This window comes from Pinus tabuliformis, chromosome 3_2 (genome assembly GCF_031772625.1).
Source record: "Pinus tabuliformis cultivar Carrire ecotype Pingquan chromosome 3_2, CPIR1, whole genome shotgun sequence".
NCBI classification, from domain to species: Eukaryota; Viridiplantae; Streptophyta; class Pinopsida; order Pinales; family Pinaceae; genus Pinus; species Pinus tabuliformis.
In genome coordinates, this window is record NC_142302.1 from 703,223,279 (window position 1) to 703,240,052 (window position 16,774).

The 16,774-nt window shown below is 35.5% G+C and overlaps 1 protein-coding gene across 1 annotated transcript; it reads left to right on the plus strand.

Moving 5' to 3' along the window:
- The first annotated feature begins 10,189 nt into the window (after positions 1–10,189).
- Positions 10,190–14,931, plus strand: LOC149182576 (formate dehydrogenase, chloroplastic/mitochondrial-like). Its single transcript, XM_089416888.1, has 8 exons — positions 10,190–10,458; positions 10,693–10,864; positions 12,838–13,023; positions 13,148–13,350; positions 13,514–13,665; positions 13,802–13,926; positions 14,288–14,400; positions 14,675–14,931. The coding sequence occupies exons 1-8, from the start codon at positions 10,369–10,371 to the stop codon at positions 14,786–14,788; spliced, it is 1,155 nt and encodes a 384-aa protein (XP_089273014.1). The 5' UTR covers positions 10,190–10,368; the 3' UTR covers positions 14,789–14,931.
- Positions 14,932–16,774: the final 1,843 nt, after the last annotated feature.

Consider the following 16,774-nt stretch of genomic DNA (forward strand, 5'->3'; position numbering starts at 1 on the left):
GAACACCTTTTCCTTTTCCACCATATTAGGTAACTCCAAGATCGCACTCAAGAACTCTCGTTGATATGCTTGTAGACTTCTTGTTTGCTTCATGTACTTAATCTTCGTCCTTGCATCCTAAGTCTCATATTGTGGGATAAAATGAGTCTGCAAATCTTTCTTCATGTTGTCCCAAGAAGAGATTTCCTCAGCATCACCATTGGCAATCAGATCCATCTTTCTTCACCACCACATCTTAGCATCTTTTGTCAAGAATTGAACAGCTACCTTGACTTTGGCCTCATCATTAGGTATACCCAAACACTCCAAGTATTGCTTCATATCCCATAAGAAATTTCCAAGAGCATTCGCACTCCTCATCCCATCATAAGCTTTAGGTTCCTTGACCTTCACATGGGCAACTCCTCCAATAGATCCTTTCCCAACTGCTTTTGCCAAAATAGCTATCTCATTTCGAGCATTGCCAAGTTCCTTCTGCAACTTTGAGATTTCATCCAAACCTTGATTTCCCGTAGTTCAAATGTCCTTGACTTCTCTCTCTGTTTGTTTATACAACCATTCTGTATACTCATATCGAATTTTGAGGTCTTCAAATTCTTCCTTCAACTTCGTGTACCCATCCCGAAATTCAATATTTTTGGCCTTCATCGAAGCCACTTCGGAAGCTAATTCCTCCATCTTGTCCAATACTCTATGCATGAAAACTATCTCGGCATCCCAGTTAGGTTCCCTCGTCATAACTTGAGGTTCTTCCACTTGATCAGCCATCAACTTCGATTGTGATCTAGTAAAGACCATACACTTCTATATCGTTCAACTTGGCCCTTCACTTGCCCATGTCGAACCTTCCAAAGCCCTGTGAAAATTCTGATATCAACCGTTTTCAAGAGATATGAACTGTTACGAAGTATCTATCTTACTTTGTTTTCCAAATTCGGCTCTGATACCAACTGTCACACCCCAATCTTGGCAGTGGTCTTTCAACCACACATAGGCAAGTGCGACACTGCTACCTAATTTCTTTTCACCAATACTTATGAGTATGAAATACGCCTAACCAATCAACACTTAGTTATTTTCTTCAATTCTTCTAAGCATTATAATTACACAGCAGAAATAAACATTCACATAGTCATCATATCATTCATATGTATGCACAACGAAAATACTTTCTTTTAATGGGAGGGGCAACTCCCAAGTATAGAGTTTGCCCCATAATATAATAGTTCAATAATCTTACAAGTACAAGTACAATTCAGCCTTTGCTAAAAAATCCAAATTTCCCTTCAACAAAGCTTCCCAAGTCACAACTTGCAACTTGCCAAAATCGCAGTTTACCTACTTCCCGTGTAGGGTCGCCCACCTCACCGGGTCAGGTCGCCCTTTGTTCAGCAGTGCCCACCACAACTTGTTGTCGTGCAGGTCAGGTCACTCATTTAGTAGCGCCCACCCATAACTCGTCATTGTGCAGGGTCGCCCAACTCGTTGTGCAAAACCGCCCAGCCGGTCGTGTCATTCAGCAACGTCCAGCCTGTCGTACAGAACCACCCAACCGGTCGTGTCGTTCAGTAGCGCCCTGCTTGTCGTGCAAAACTGCCCAACCTGGTTGTGTCGTTCAGCAACACCCGCAAGTCTGTTTGCCCAGCTTAGTCGGGTCGCTCATTCAGCAGCGCCCACCTCAACTCGTGCACCATTTCCTCCTACCTGCGCCCTTCACAAACTGTCTGCCCATTCGCCCGCTAGTTCGGCTCACCCAAGTGTTCTCCTCCACACGTCAGCCCAACCTCTGGTCGCCTCATCATATAAACTTACCATGGTGCCTCCATACTTAGCCGAATTACTTTTCATTTTTTGACTCTCATGTGGCTCATCCACGCGCTTTCACCCAGGTGCTCGACACACGAGTCACCCCGGCGTGCTCGTCCAACTCTTTCGCACCGTCGCACATCCACCAGGGCACATTTAACCAAATTCTCCCACTCATCGAATATTTTCGAGTGCCCTCCCCCGTCGCCTTTAACCGAACCATGTGACCATCGCATAAAGTTGAACATAACCGAAGATGGCTTCTCCCCGTCACATAAAACCAAATCGGGCAGTCGTCACACTCATGGCGCGCCCAACTCGTCTCGGGGGCCTGACATTAAGGGTGGCATGATCGATTTTGAGAATCGGTCCTACCACCCCTAGGGCTCATTGGGTAACAGGGAAACGAATTTTATTTTATTTTTTTTAGTTAATTTTTTTAATTATTTTCAATAAAAAAATAATGTCTTCTTTTTAAAGTTTTTTTTGAATGGTTTTATGTTAGACCCCTATACTACTAGTGTAACCCCTTATTGTTATTCGTACAAACCCCTTATTATATTGTTGTACCCATGTAGTCCCCATATTGTTACTATTGTGCCCCATAGAAGCCCACTATTGTTATTATTGTGCCCTTACAATATTATTGTTATGTCGGCTCTGATTATATTATGATCCCTTAGACTCCTATATATAGAAAGGAGGTCTTGTCATTTGTATCATCCAAGAATTGTTCATTTGTGTAATGTAAAGGAGGTTTCCCCCTCGAATAGGCTAAATTCTAAGGCGTTCAACTATCTTTTCTATCTTTTTGTGAGCTGGTTTCATAACATTTGGTACCAGAGCTCTAGATTCTAGGGTTTCGCTACTCCAAACAGGTCATTGTGGCATTTTCTCTATAACGTTTTCGCTAAGAAGTTTCAGAAGCTAAAAAAAAACCCATTTGAGAAGAAATCAATCTAAACCTCGCGCCCAAATTTTAGATCTCGGCTCGTTATATTTTCGGATATATGATCTGAGGAAGTTAGGGTTTTTGCAGACTCCCGAATTACATCTTAAACAAGTGACCGTGGGAAAATCGTCATAACTTTATCTCTGAGCATCAGATTGAAATTTTGTAAGAAGTTATAGAAAGAGGATGGATTGTAGTTTTTTGTGTGTAGTTTTCAGACTCGAAGGTAAAAAAAGTGACACGTGGCACGTCATACAAGTTCCCTATTCTGAAAAGGTGTATAATCAAGTCATCTTGGAAGATTGTGCATAACTCTTCCTTGGAGAATCCAATTTGGATTAGACTGGTGGCATTGGAAAGAGGACACAGAGGGCTACTTCAGGTTGCAATTTCAGAATTGAAAGAGCTGAAATTAAAGATTTATAGTCATTTCAAGATTAAGCTCCTGAAATCAAGAAAAAGCGATATGAGGAAGTTTGATGGAAAGGATCCAGTAAATTGGATACTACAGATGGAGCAATATTTTGATCTACATGGTGTACCACTGTTACAAAAGGTATGTATTGCATCTTCATATTTAGAACTCGATCAATTTTTATGGTATAAAGGGCTTTGTTCTTGTAAACAGCTTGTTACGTGGTCAATTTTCACGGAGGAAATGATAGCACATTATGAGGATACAAAGAGCAACACCTTCTTTAGAGAAACACCACAACAATTGGAAGGAAAAAGAGAAAAAGGGATTTGTTACAAAGTGGAAAGCAAAATTATGGAAACAAGGAATTCTACCCCTCACAACTATAAACATGGAAGTGTTGTTTCTCCTAGCCTTCAACAACCTACAAGGGTGACACCACAACAATTGGAAGAAAAAAGAGAAAAAGGGCTTTGTTACAATTGTGATAACAAATGCACTAAAGGTCATAAGTGTGTTGAGAAGAAATTATTTTACATAGATTATGAAGAGGAGGAAGAAAATGATCAAGAAACATCAAAAGAAGAGGATATACACCAGGAACCAACTCAAGAGAAAGAAGAAATGAATCTGACTATATCTTGTAAAGCATTGGCAAGAATTAACACTCCTCAAACTCTCAAGATAGAAGGACATATCAAGAAGAAAAAGGTTCAAGAAATGAAAGATCACATCGAGAAAGAAGAAATGAAACCAACAATATCTTGTAAAGCATTGGCCAGAATTACCACTCCTCAAACTATCAAGATAGAAGGACATATCAAGAAGAAAAATGTTCAAGAAGTGAAAGATCACATCGAGCATCAAGAAATGAATCCGACCATATCTTGTAAAGCATTGGAAGAAATTAACACTCCTCAAACTCTAAAGATAGGACATATCAAGAAGAAAAAGGTTCAAGCAGTGAAAGATCACATCGAGCGTCAACAACAAGTTCTCCAACTTTTAAAGGATAACGCCACTTTGGTGCAGAATCGAATGAAACAACATGTAGATCAACATCGCAGTGAAAATGTTTTGATGTAGGTGATTGGTTATTTTTACGGCTACATCTCAAGCAAGCTATTTATGAGAAGGACATGTTGGAAATACTACATGCACTTAAGAAATGGTGACCTTACCCAATGGGAAGACACTTCAAGGTAAAACTGGATCATGATAGTATTAAATACTTTTTAGAACAAATATTATCTTTAGAAGAACAGAAAAAATGGGTCACAAATATGTTGAGTTATGACTTTGACATCATCTATGGAAAAGGGAAGCAAAATTTTGTTGCATATGCACTCTCAAGAAAGGATGAGGATGTGGAAACATTGTTTTGTGCTATTTCTATTATCCAACCAGATTAGATAAATGAAGCAAGGGATGAATGGAAGAAGGACGAAGAAATGTGGCCACTCATTCAAAAGTTGCAAAAGATCCCAATTCAAACAATATTGCCAGAACTTGAAGAGGAAGGAAAAATCATATTAGAACCTGGAGCAGTCACAGAAATAAGAACCCGACAGCTACGAAATCGATCAATTTCAGAGTATCTCATCAAGTGGAAGAACTTACCCAATGAAGATTCCACATGGGAGGAGAAGAATTTTATACAGAAGCATCAAGAACTACTCAAGCGTTGAGGACAACACTTTTTGAAGGAGAGGGGCATGTTAGGCCCCTATACTACTAGTGTAACCCCTTATTGTTATTAGTACAACCCCCTTATTATATTGTTGTACCCATGTAGTCCCCATATTGTTACTATTGTGCCCCATGGAAGCCCACTATTGTTATTATTGTGCCCTTACATTATTATTGTTATGTCGGCTCTGATTATATTATGACCCTTTAGACTCCTATATATAGAAAGGAGGTCTTGTCATTTGTATCATCCAAGAATTGTTCATTTGTGTAATGTAAAGGAGGTTGCCCCCTCGAATAGGCTGAATTCTAAGGTGTTCAACTATCTTTTCTATCTTTTTGTGAGCTGGTTTCATAAAAAAAATTTCACTTTTTTTTTTTTTATATTTGAATTGTCTAATATCGTTATTTTTTTCCTTAAATTATGTATTTTTGGGAAACATTTTTTTTTTAAATATATATATATATATATATGTATGTATTATCATTTATAAGCTAATTTTATTTTTTTCTACATTTTTTTTGTCCTTAAATATATATCTTTTATATTTTTAAGCGAGATTCTTCGGCGTAAATCACAAGGTATTTCATTTGTCGACGCGTTTCGAACCAACAAGTGTGGTTCATCGTCAGGACAAGTTGAATGAACAGATCCGGCTAAGCATGTTAAATAGATAGAGCAGAAACCCCAACGTCTATGACCAAGTAACGACTATATTTACAACGGCTAGATTTGACAGGATTAGGGGAATAACCAAAATTTAAATAAAAATTAACGGCTATCTTTTATATTTGTTTATTTTTTTGTCATGTTTTTAATTTTTCATATTTTAATATATATTTTTATTTACTTATTATTATTTATTTAGTTTTTTTTCTCTCAATGTTTTAATTTTTGTTTTCTTTTTTTTGTCATGCTTTTATTTATTTATTAATATATTTTTTATTTACTTGCTATTATTTTTTAATCTTTGTCTTTTTTTGTTTTTGTTATTTTGAATGTTGTAATTTTTATTTTCTTTTGTATTTTTTTATTTATATATTTAGTTTTTATTTAGTTTTATTTTATTTTTCCCTGCAGGGTTCGTGTTGATCCTCGACTAGCAACCTAATCCCATTATGTGTCAATTTGATAGTTGATTTTAAAGTTTTCGTTATAATGGATCGAGTCTCACCCCACGATGTGTCAATTTCATGGTTGGTCCTTAAGTTTTCATTACAATGGGTTAGTTCGCATACACTGCGTGTCAATTTGATGGTTGACTTTTAGATTTTTGTTGCAATGTGTCAAGTTGTCTTAGGCTAAGATTTTAAAGTTGTTATACTTTTAGCATTTGAAAAAAAAATACTCTTTGTATAATGACCCTTTCATTTAGGTATTCATTTCTGAAAAAAATAGTAATAGAAAATTTTCATAATGTCATGTTTGAAATATGTTTAAAACTTAAGGTTTTTGTAGTCACGGTCTTTGGTATTAATTCCATGGTTGAAAAAATGTCAAAATTTTAAGGGTTTTCTGAGTCATGATATTTTATCTTTAACACCATGTCTAAAAATTGTTTGAATTTTAAGGCTTTTCAAAGATGTGATGTTTTATCTTTAATGTCATGCCTCACAAGCTTTGGAATTTTAAGGTTTTTTTGAGTCATGATATTTTATCCTTAATGTCATTGCTGAAAAATGTTGAAAATTCACTTCGAAAAAAAAAAGGAAAAAATATTACAACATCATCACTTTTTGTTTTGAGGGTGTTTGTTGCACAAAAAAAGTTTTTATTGGCTTTTACTATCATTTTTAAAAAATGTTGAATATTTACCAAAAGAAAAAATCATTATTCCATAAACAACATTTTTCGTTTTCGAGTTGTTTTCATTTTTTGGGGGTTTTTTGGCTAGAGTTCTCTTTTTGAGTGTATAGTTCTTGTTTCATAGTTTACATTGTTGAATGTTGAGAAATAAAAGGCCAAATTCATTGCACAATGGTTCACCTTAAGAGGGGGAGTTGATCATGACAAAACCTTTGCTTCAGTTGCAAAATACACTTCTATAAAGGTAATTATGTCTCTTGTATTTAGTGAATCTTTATATCAAAGGAATGTAAAGACAATGTTTTCTTATGACAAAATAGAGAAGTGTTTATCAACATAGGTAGGATACCCATGTATACATGTTGAAGAATGCCCTATACACGTTGAAACAAGAACCACATGATTGGTACTTGTGAATTGATGACTACTTGTTTATATGTCCTCGCCTAGGACACCATCAATCCATCATACACGAGTCCATGTACAACACACCTTGCTGCTATCCTCTTGCCTTCCCATCTGATGTGTCTGTCGTCACCTTGGCTGCTTGGTAGGCCTCCCAAAAATCCACATTGGCTCCTCCAAGCAACTCCTAAGGCCTCCTCAAGCTGCCCATCAACTAATCCACGCAAAATTAAACAATTTTACCCAATACACGACAAACTCTAGCTCAAGTTTGTTGCCCAATCAATGTGGAAACTATCACTAGTCTAGGGAATATAATCATGAGATCTGCCCTCTCCTCATTAACTTCCATAGGTTGCCTTAACACAATCCAAATCTAATCTTAAACTAGGATCCAACACCTACAAGAAATGTCACAAATATCATACCTTTTCTCATTGTTTGTGATCTCCTTGACTGCTGCATTCATGGACTAGTTATGGCATCAATGACAATCCTACCAACCCTCACACATTAGCTGCAACAACCCTCCCAAGGTTGTGGTCACCCTTCTCCAGCACTCCTAAACCCCACGTTGTCTTGTCATACCCCAACAATCACAACTAGGCCTTACGCCCTCCTTGTTGGCCTTAACACATACCTGTGGATGTAATGGGCACTGCGACTTACTACAACAAGCCTATCCCTTGTTGGGGAAGGCCTATCAAAGGGACTAACCCCACAAAACAACACCTTATAGCTTGTGGCCTCCAAGACAACCTCTCGACCTCCACCAAAGTGACCCAAAAATAAACCACTGCTCGAGCAGCTCACTCGGCCTCCATCAAGGAGCTCAGACCTCCTCCATGCTATCTTAGAGCCTCTCTCTCTTGTTGTGGCTAGGGAAATTTCATAGCTATCTTTCTTGCCTTGTGTTGCACCAAATGGATGATTAGAATAACTCCTCTCCACCTCTATATATAACCATAAATAGAGTTGCACGAATTCATTTGAAGAGACATGTTTCTTGGACAAATTCACCAATCCTATATGACTTTGGTTGTCCATAATTAATTTGTCAACTTCAAATATTCATAACTTCGTTTCTAGAGCTCTGATTTGAGTGATCTTTCAAGCGTTGGAATCGACTTGCCAAGCTCTATCACTTGAAATTTTCTCAAGCTCAAAAGAGCATATTAATTTATACCAATAAAAAAATAAAGAAAATTAAATTTTATAATGCAAATAAAAATTGAAATTAATTTTAGTTTATTAAATTTTTTAAATAAAATATAATTTCATATTAATTTATTTAATTTTTAAATTTTTTAATAATGGAGATAATTTTAAAATATTATTATTATTATTATTTTTAATGAACAATCTAATTGTAATTGTAACTTTCAACCCAAAAAAATTATTAAATTTAAAAAGAATTGAATTATCACTATTAATTAACTTATTCCTATAAATTGCATTATATAAATATTAATTGATTTCAACAAAGGTTTTCGGTAGTAATTACATAAGAGAAATTTTTGGCCAACGCTTTTCGAACCAACAAGTGTGGTTCATCGCGAGTGACCAAATAAAAAGGCTTTAAAATAACTAAATAAATAAATAATAGAAATAACTTGGAAACATACACTATAATAAAAATTAGAAAATAAGATATTATTAAATTAAAAAGAAATAAATAAATTTATGACTCTATTAATTTCATTTAAATATTACTTAGTTATAAAATAGTTATTTTTCAATTTACCAATTCCATTAAAAAATCTATATATATATATATATATAAATATATATATATTAAGAAAATCACTAACCTAGCTTATTTTTCTTTCCCCTTTATTTATACCAAAAATAACCTTTTGATGAAAATATTGTTTGATTTTAGACTTTTGTAATCCATAATGATTTTGATAAAGTCTTTCGGATTAATCACATTTCAAGTTGTTGGTCGACATTTCGAACCAATTAATGTGGTTCATCCTCATGACAAAGTTGAAAAAATCAATCTATCAACTTGTTTAAATAGTAGAGATATGGTTCATCCTCATGACAAAGGTGAAAAAATCAATCTATCAACTTGTTTAAATAGCAGAGATGCATCCAGCTATTAGGGGAATAAAATATTTTAATTAAACATCTCTGAACATTTGATAAGAGAATACGTCAATATATTAAAAAATTAACATAAAAATAAATATCTAATCCTTTATTTGAAATGGTCAAATATATTATGTTATAAAAATTCAAAAAGTCAAAATTATACTAATAAATATTTAATTAGTTACTTGAATTGATTGATTAATATATTATATTATAGGAAATTAAAAAATTCTTCTTAATTAAGGAAGAAATAAAATAAATAAATAATTAATTAAATAATTATAAATAAATAAATGAAAATTAAAATAAATAAATTATATATATATATATATATATATATATAATAAATTAGTTAATTAAGAGAAAAAACAAATTTAATAAAAATAAAAGGGACAAATTTTGTTTGAATTTTCAAACTTGTCATTATCTAAAAGTTTCACTAGAAAGTAAGTGAAGGTGAATGAATCTAACCATTCATATGACAAGAAGCCAATTAACCATTCATATGACAAGAAGCCAATTAACCATTCATATGACAAGAAGTCAATTAACCATTGATATGACAAGGAGCCAATTTAGTTGAACAATTATAAAATTAACCATTCATATGACTAGAAGTCAATTTAGTTAACCAATCATAAAAGTAACCATTCATTGGACAAGAAGCCAATTTAGATATCAAATTTAGTTAACCAATCATAAAAGTAACCATTCATTGGACAAGAAGCCAATTTAGATATCAAACTTATGATTGGAATAAATTTGACTAGAAAATATATCCAAAAAAACTTTCAAAATATAAAATAATTAAAATACTAGTTATATAGTGTTTGATTAAAACCACGACTTTAAAATTAAATGATTAACTATAAAATGACATGTGACCATATTTTAAATGTGGAATGAAAATGCGTGTGTAGTAGGTGGGGGTTATTATGTCCAGCAAAAATGTAAAATAATAATAAAAAATCTGTATTCTTGTAAGATTACAGAAGAAATCCACAATCTAACTAATGTAAGCTGATGGTGTCCTATACGTCTCATCATCTGGAGACTCACGCGCAAATTGAATTGAAACCAGAAATCACCACATATTTAAGGCAACCAACCCCTGGGGCCAAATTCATCCATTCGCCATTGCTACCATACTGTACTGGCTGACCTGCTAAATTTCTCTTCTTTGTGTTTCTAGTCATCATGGCGAGCAGGAGATCTGTTATATCTGCATTCCGAGCTGCGAGTAGAAGGCCAATCTGCTCCCCAGTCTCTTCTGTCAGAGAATTGCATGTAAGTGATGATCCATCACCCTCGCTTCTTTTTTTTGTCGGGATTGAAGTTGCGTAAGATGATGCTTGCTTGCCACGTATGAAGGTCTGAGATACAAGTATAAGTAGGCTGGTTTACCCGGAGAAGGCAGTGTCAAGTTTCAGTTATTACTCTCATTAACAAAACAAGATTATATATTTTCTTACATTCTCTGCTTCCTATTTTTCTAATTTATATGCTCTTATTATGTTTCAGGCACCTGCAGGAAGTAATAAAATTGTTGGAGTCTTTTATAAAGCCAATGAATATGCTTCGCTCAATCCAAACTTTCTCGGGTGTGTCGAGAATGCCTTGGGCATACGAGAATGGTTGGAATCTAATGGTCACCAGTACATTGTGACAGATGACAAGGAAGGTCCTGACTGTGGTAAGTTAGCAGTGATTTCTTTTGTTGTTATGTTTAAATTATCACTTTTTGCAAAATAAAATAAAATTAATGTGTTTTTTTAACTTTTTAATTTAACATCATCGAACATATATGTATAGAAGTTGCGCAGGGGATCTGTAGGTTCAGAACATAGAAAATTAATGTGTCTTTTTGAACTTAATTTAACATCATCGAACATATGCATAGAAGTTGCGCAGGGGATCTGTAGGTTCAGAACATAGAAGGGAAAGTTTGAACCAGTGTTACCAGGATCGTGGCTTGAACCTGCCATTATCCGAGTTTCAGGCAAATGTATTTTTCCAACTTGTCTGAGTCAAACTTGGTTGTTGACACAAAATTTGATTTTCCAACTTGTAACTTGCTTGTTTACAGAGTTTGACGGTCAACACGAGTTTGACCTCTGAGTATGACTTAGTTAACTGAATGAAACTTGTGTAATAAAAACCCTCATCTAGCCCAATTTAGGTTATTTTTACCTCTGCTGGGTTCATTGCTCCTCTACTGGGTGATTAATTTCTGTGAAAGAGACTGAAGGGAGGTCATGTTGTCGCACTCACCATTGGTTATATATTTTCATCAAAATATATACGTGTATATCTTTATATTTTTGTTCTACTCTCCAATTTTGTCCCGAATTTTTTCCTTATCCTTGCCCAAAACTTGGCCTCCCCGAATTTTCCTTGATTATGCATCTGGTAACGCTTGAAGGGAGCTGTGCTAAACGCCATCTCTTTCTTTAAACTGTTAGAGGCCCCCCAAATGCCCTGTTTCTTTCTGTATCCATGTATACCGCTAGGCTATATGTGTTCTCTGTGTTGGTGAGGTGATAACATGGAATTTAAATTCCCTACTAGGCTACATGTACTGTGCTGTCGAATTGGCCCCGTGAAACTTTAAATCATGATAACTGATTTGGAATTGCGATTTTTTATCTGCTCACACTAGAGTGCTAGGACACACTCATCATCAAGCTATGTACACCAGACTTCTTAATAAATGAATAAACTGTGGTCTAATTGTTAGCAGGTCTCATCATCAAGCTATGTACACCAGACTTCGTAATAAATGAATAAACTGTGGTCTAATTGTTAGCAGGTCTCATTTGTCTTACTGTAGTTACTAGCCATCAAAAGCACAGAAAAAGATTTAGAGCTAATGCTAAATGTGTATCAGCAGGGTTTTGCTGGGTAGAGTTTCTTTGACTGCTGGACAGGGCACCATCTATGCTGATTCTTGTATTGTAGAATCTTCTTGAAAAACAGTTTCCCTAGAAACCTGAGACGGCCTTCTAACTCAACTCATATGTCTTTGACCTGGGAGGGAGTTATAATTATATGGCACCTAGTAACATCATACTCCAACTCCACATCACCTGGAGTCATCTTTCTTTTTCGGGTCCTGAAAAATATTGTCCACAGTTTAGGCGTTCCAAGCATCTTGCTAGCCCCCTGCAGATTTCCTCCCTCTTCCTCATTTTTTCCTGGATGGACGACGAGGGTAGTAACCAACTGCTAGCTGAAATACCAGCTGGTAACCCCAAGGTATTCAATGAGATTTGCTCCCGTGAAGAGCCACCCACCCCTTGGGATATAAAATCGTGTTATCTGTTGTTGTTATTGATATGGATGAATAGTTTATGTCCTAGACTTCTTTTTGTTCCTCATATCCTGAATAATAATCAATCTAGATGGTATCGTATGTGCTGCTTCAAAAAGTGAGATTTACAGAATATATATCTTGTCGAACAAGTCATAAATGACTTCTGGTTATTCACAATTGAAGTTGAGTGGTTGTTTAATCCACAATCCAATCTATTAATTTTCTAGGATGCCTTCCCTTTCCTACTTCTTGCTACCATGGATCGTCCAAATCAGTGTATTGCTTGCTTGCTTTTACATTTGAGAATTGTAACCCACTGCGGACTAAACTTACACAATTAATTTCCTTTGCAGAACTTGAAAAGCACATACCTGATGCGCATGTTTTGATTTCCACGCCTTTCCACCCTGCCTATGTGACAGCAGAGAGGATCAAGAAGGCAAAGAACTTAAAGCTTCTTTTGACAGCTGGTATTGGTTCTGATCACATTGATCTAAATGCTGCAGCAGCCGCTGGTGTGACTGTCGCAGAAGTTACAGGTACTATTTCTGAAATTATACCGCTTGTCACTGCCCTGTTCACGCTATGGACATTTTAGTATGAACAAGTTTCTGCAATGATTCTTCATAATTTAACTGACGCCTTCTTCAACAATTTTTACAGCAAGTAATGTGGTGTCCGTGGCAGAAGATGAGCTAATGCGCATTCTCATATTGATGCGAAACTTTGTGCCTGGATATAAGCAAATTGTTGAGGGTGATTGGAAAGTGGCAGCAATTTCTTACAGGTCATATGATCTAGAAGGGAAAACTATTGGTACTATTGGTGCAGGGCGTATTGGCAAAGAACTACTTAAGCGTTTGAAGGTATTCATTCTTAGGATCTAGTACTACTTCATGATGTTGCAAACTTCTTTTCAAAAATCAGTGCTCCATAATTCTTATGCATGCATGCTGTTTGTTTCAAAATTTCAATCTAATAATAATAAACATTACATGATGTTGAATTGAATTGCGTTCCTTTGTACAGCCCTTCAATTGTAAGCTTCTTTACCACGACCGTCTTTCTATTGGACCCGAATTGGAAAAGGAAACTGGAGCAACATTGGAGACAAATCTTGACGAAATGCTACCTAAATGTGATGTACTTGTCATTAATATGCCTCTTTCTGACAAAACTAGGTGCGCCTTATCACAATTTCATAAATAATCTCTCCCATTATTTACTCAGACATCAATAGCACCTATATATTTTATACAACTTGTGAACAAAGACCTAATTATCGTTTCTCTTGCCCTTTCCTTTTGGTTACAATAGGGGAATGTTTAACAAGGAGAAAATCAGCAAGCTGAAGAAGGGTGTATTGATTGTGAATAATGCTCGAGGGGCCATCATGGATGCTCAAGCAGTTGCTGATGCTTCTGCAAGTGGACATATTGGAGGTCAGTTATGTTTATTCAACTCCTCTTCATATTGCCTCCTTCCCAGTGTCAATAATGGACATACAAGTCCCATCATCAAACATTTCTCTCAGATTCAGAAAGAACATGATGATACGTTGCTAATAAAACAATGTAACTGTACTTTTGTGCTTTGGCAGTCCTTTTGTCATTCATTCTCGGAGGCAATTACAAGACTATGAATCGTTTTTCTGTGCTTTAAATTTCTAAACTATCAATGTTCCCGTTTGTTAGAACAAGTTAGTTTGCCAATTGCAGTGATGGAAATAGGCACATTGCTAACTGCCAATTGCAGTGATGGAAACAGGTACATTGCTAACTCTTGGGGCTTTCTGCAATGCAGGTTACAGTGGAGATGTTTGGTCTGCTCAACCTGCTCCAAAAGATCATCCATGGCGCTCCATGCCAAACCATGCTATGACTCCCCATATCTCTGGGACTACAATAGACGGCCAGGTGTTTGATTTCATCCAATTTCACCCCTTTCTTTCTAGCAATTGCTTTGATTGACAAACGTACCTCATAAATAATTCAAAAAGTCAATTATATTGCATCATGCTCCATGTTCCTCATATATAATTCAGAAAGTCAATTATATTGGACAAAGCTTTAATGCTCTCATTAATTTATCTTTTTTGTCATCTTTGGAAGCAGAAAATAAGAATCATAAAAAATACACAGATATTCTTGAGAGTTTTCTCACTAATTGTTCATAAAATCTCTACTTCAGATAAGGTATGCAGCTGGAACAAAGGATATGCTAGACAGATACTTCAAGGGAGAAGATTTCCCTTCGCAGAATTATATTGTGAAGGAAGGAAAACTGGCCAGTCAATACCTATAAAAAATTCATGTTGGATGCTAAAGCAGATGATTCATCCTGTTGAAGGCTGCTTTATCTGGAATAACAAGCAAGAGCCAGAACAGAGCTCGCTTCCCTCGAATAAAACAGTGCATCAAATATTGAACTGTCAAATACATTCCTGAGACCAATGATGCTTCAAAGCATTATGCAGGAATGAATGCTACAAGATTAGCATGAAGCTCATTCCATCTGATTGATTTTATAGGTTAGTAGTTTTGCAATAAACAAAATCTAAAATAGAGTGAATCAGCGCTTTGGCTCTTTGTGCCTATTGATGCATGAAGTTGGCTCACAGATTCAGCGAATGCTATGCATCTTTTCTACTAGCAGAGAAATGAACCTTTGTTCGTGTATGGAAGGGCAGGTTTCTGCCTTGTCTTGGTGTGGTTTTCGGACAATTCTATGTTGAAGTTTCTCTTGATTATAGCCATATTCAAGTCGTTGACTTTTCTTGGTATTTAATTTTTAGTGTTTATGTTGCCTGATTTGGTGAATATATAGTATTTGGGTAAATCTCTAGTAAATGGGGTTCCACTTCATTTCTGGACTTCTAGGTTCTATATTAGATCATGTGCAAGGAGGTAGAAGACCATGTAATTCTTACAAAAGAAGATAAAAAGTTTAACACTCTACCTTTGAGAAAAGTATTCTCTACCAAGCCTTGTCTGTCCTTTGCCAAGAGCCTAGTCAAAATTCCTGCCACCTGTGAATTTCAGGGAACCTACTCAAGAACAACTACTCTATTTTGATAAACACTTCTCTATTTTGTCATAACAAAACATCGTCTTTACATTCCTTTGATATAAAGATTCACCGAATACAAGAGACATAATTACCTTTATAGAAATGTATTTTGCAACTGAAGCAAAGGTCTTGCCATGATCAACTCCTCCTCTCAAGATGAACCATTGTGCAATGAATTTGGTCTTCTTCTTCTCTACATTCAACAATGTAAACTATGAAAAGGGAACTGTAAACTCAAAAATAAAACTCTAGCCAAAAAAGCCCAAAAACATGAAAACAACCCGAAAACGAAAAATGTTGATTATGGAATAACAATTATTATTTTTGGGGTAAATATTCAACATTTTTTAAAAATGACAGTAAAAGCCATTAAAAACCAATTTTTTTGTGCAACAAACACCCTGAAAACAAAAAGTGTTGATAATGTTTGTTGTTGTTGTTGTTGTTGTTTTTTTTTTTTTTTTTTTTTTTTTCATCGCGAGGTGAATTTTCAACATTTTTCAGCAATTTTATTAAGGATAAAATATCATGACTCTGAAAAACATTAAAATTCCAATGGTTTTCAGGCATGACATTAAAGATAAGACATATTTTAGGAGAAAATGTACATGTTCATATGAGGCATTTATGGATGATGTATCTTTGTTATTTATGTTGGTTATATGTTGGTTATGAGCATGTTTTATGACATTGGTGATGTATGGTTCTTATATGACCTCATAGATGATAATGCAGCGAAAGTGATAAGGCATCAATGCTTCTTAGTGATTTTGAGATGCGTATGAGATCCCTATGCTCAAATATTTTGTTATGGCCCGTAGAATGCATATTTGTGACATGTTTGGCGAAATGTCTGTCATGGCTAGTAGGGGTCAAGCTAATTCTTTGTTCAAGTATTTACATTTGTATTATTTTTCGATGTTACTTTTGATCCCTCAAATTTTCATGGAGTTCTGGGCAGTGGCCTGAGTCTTGGCCTTGAAAAAGTGGCACAAAATTCAGGCTCACAGGCTCATAACTAGCTGAAAAAGACCCCAGTCGCTTGCATGCCCATGTCATGGGAGCGACTAAAGCTCTAAGGTAATGAAGTGTCAAGTTGTTGCAAGGGTTGATCACCTGGAAGGGTTGGTTGGCTCCTATAGGTTCTATGGTATTTATAGAAGGTCAGATTGGTTCTATTGTGTCAGTTCCACGTCCTTAACTATACATGGGAAGTTGAAT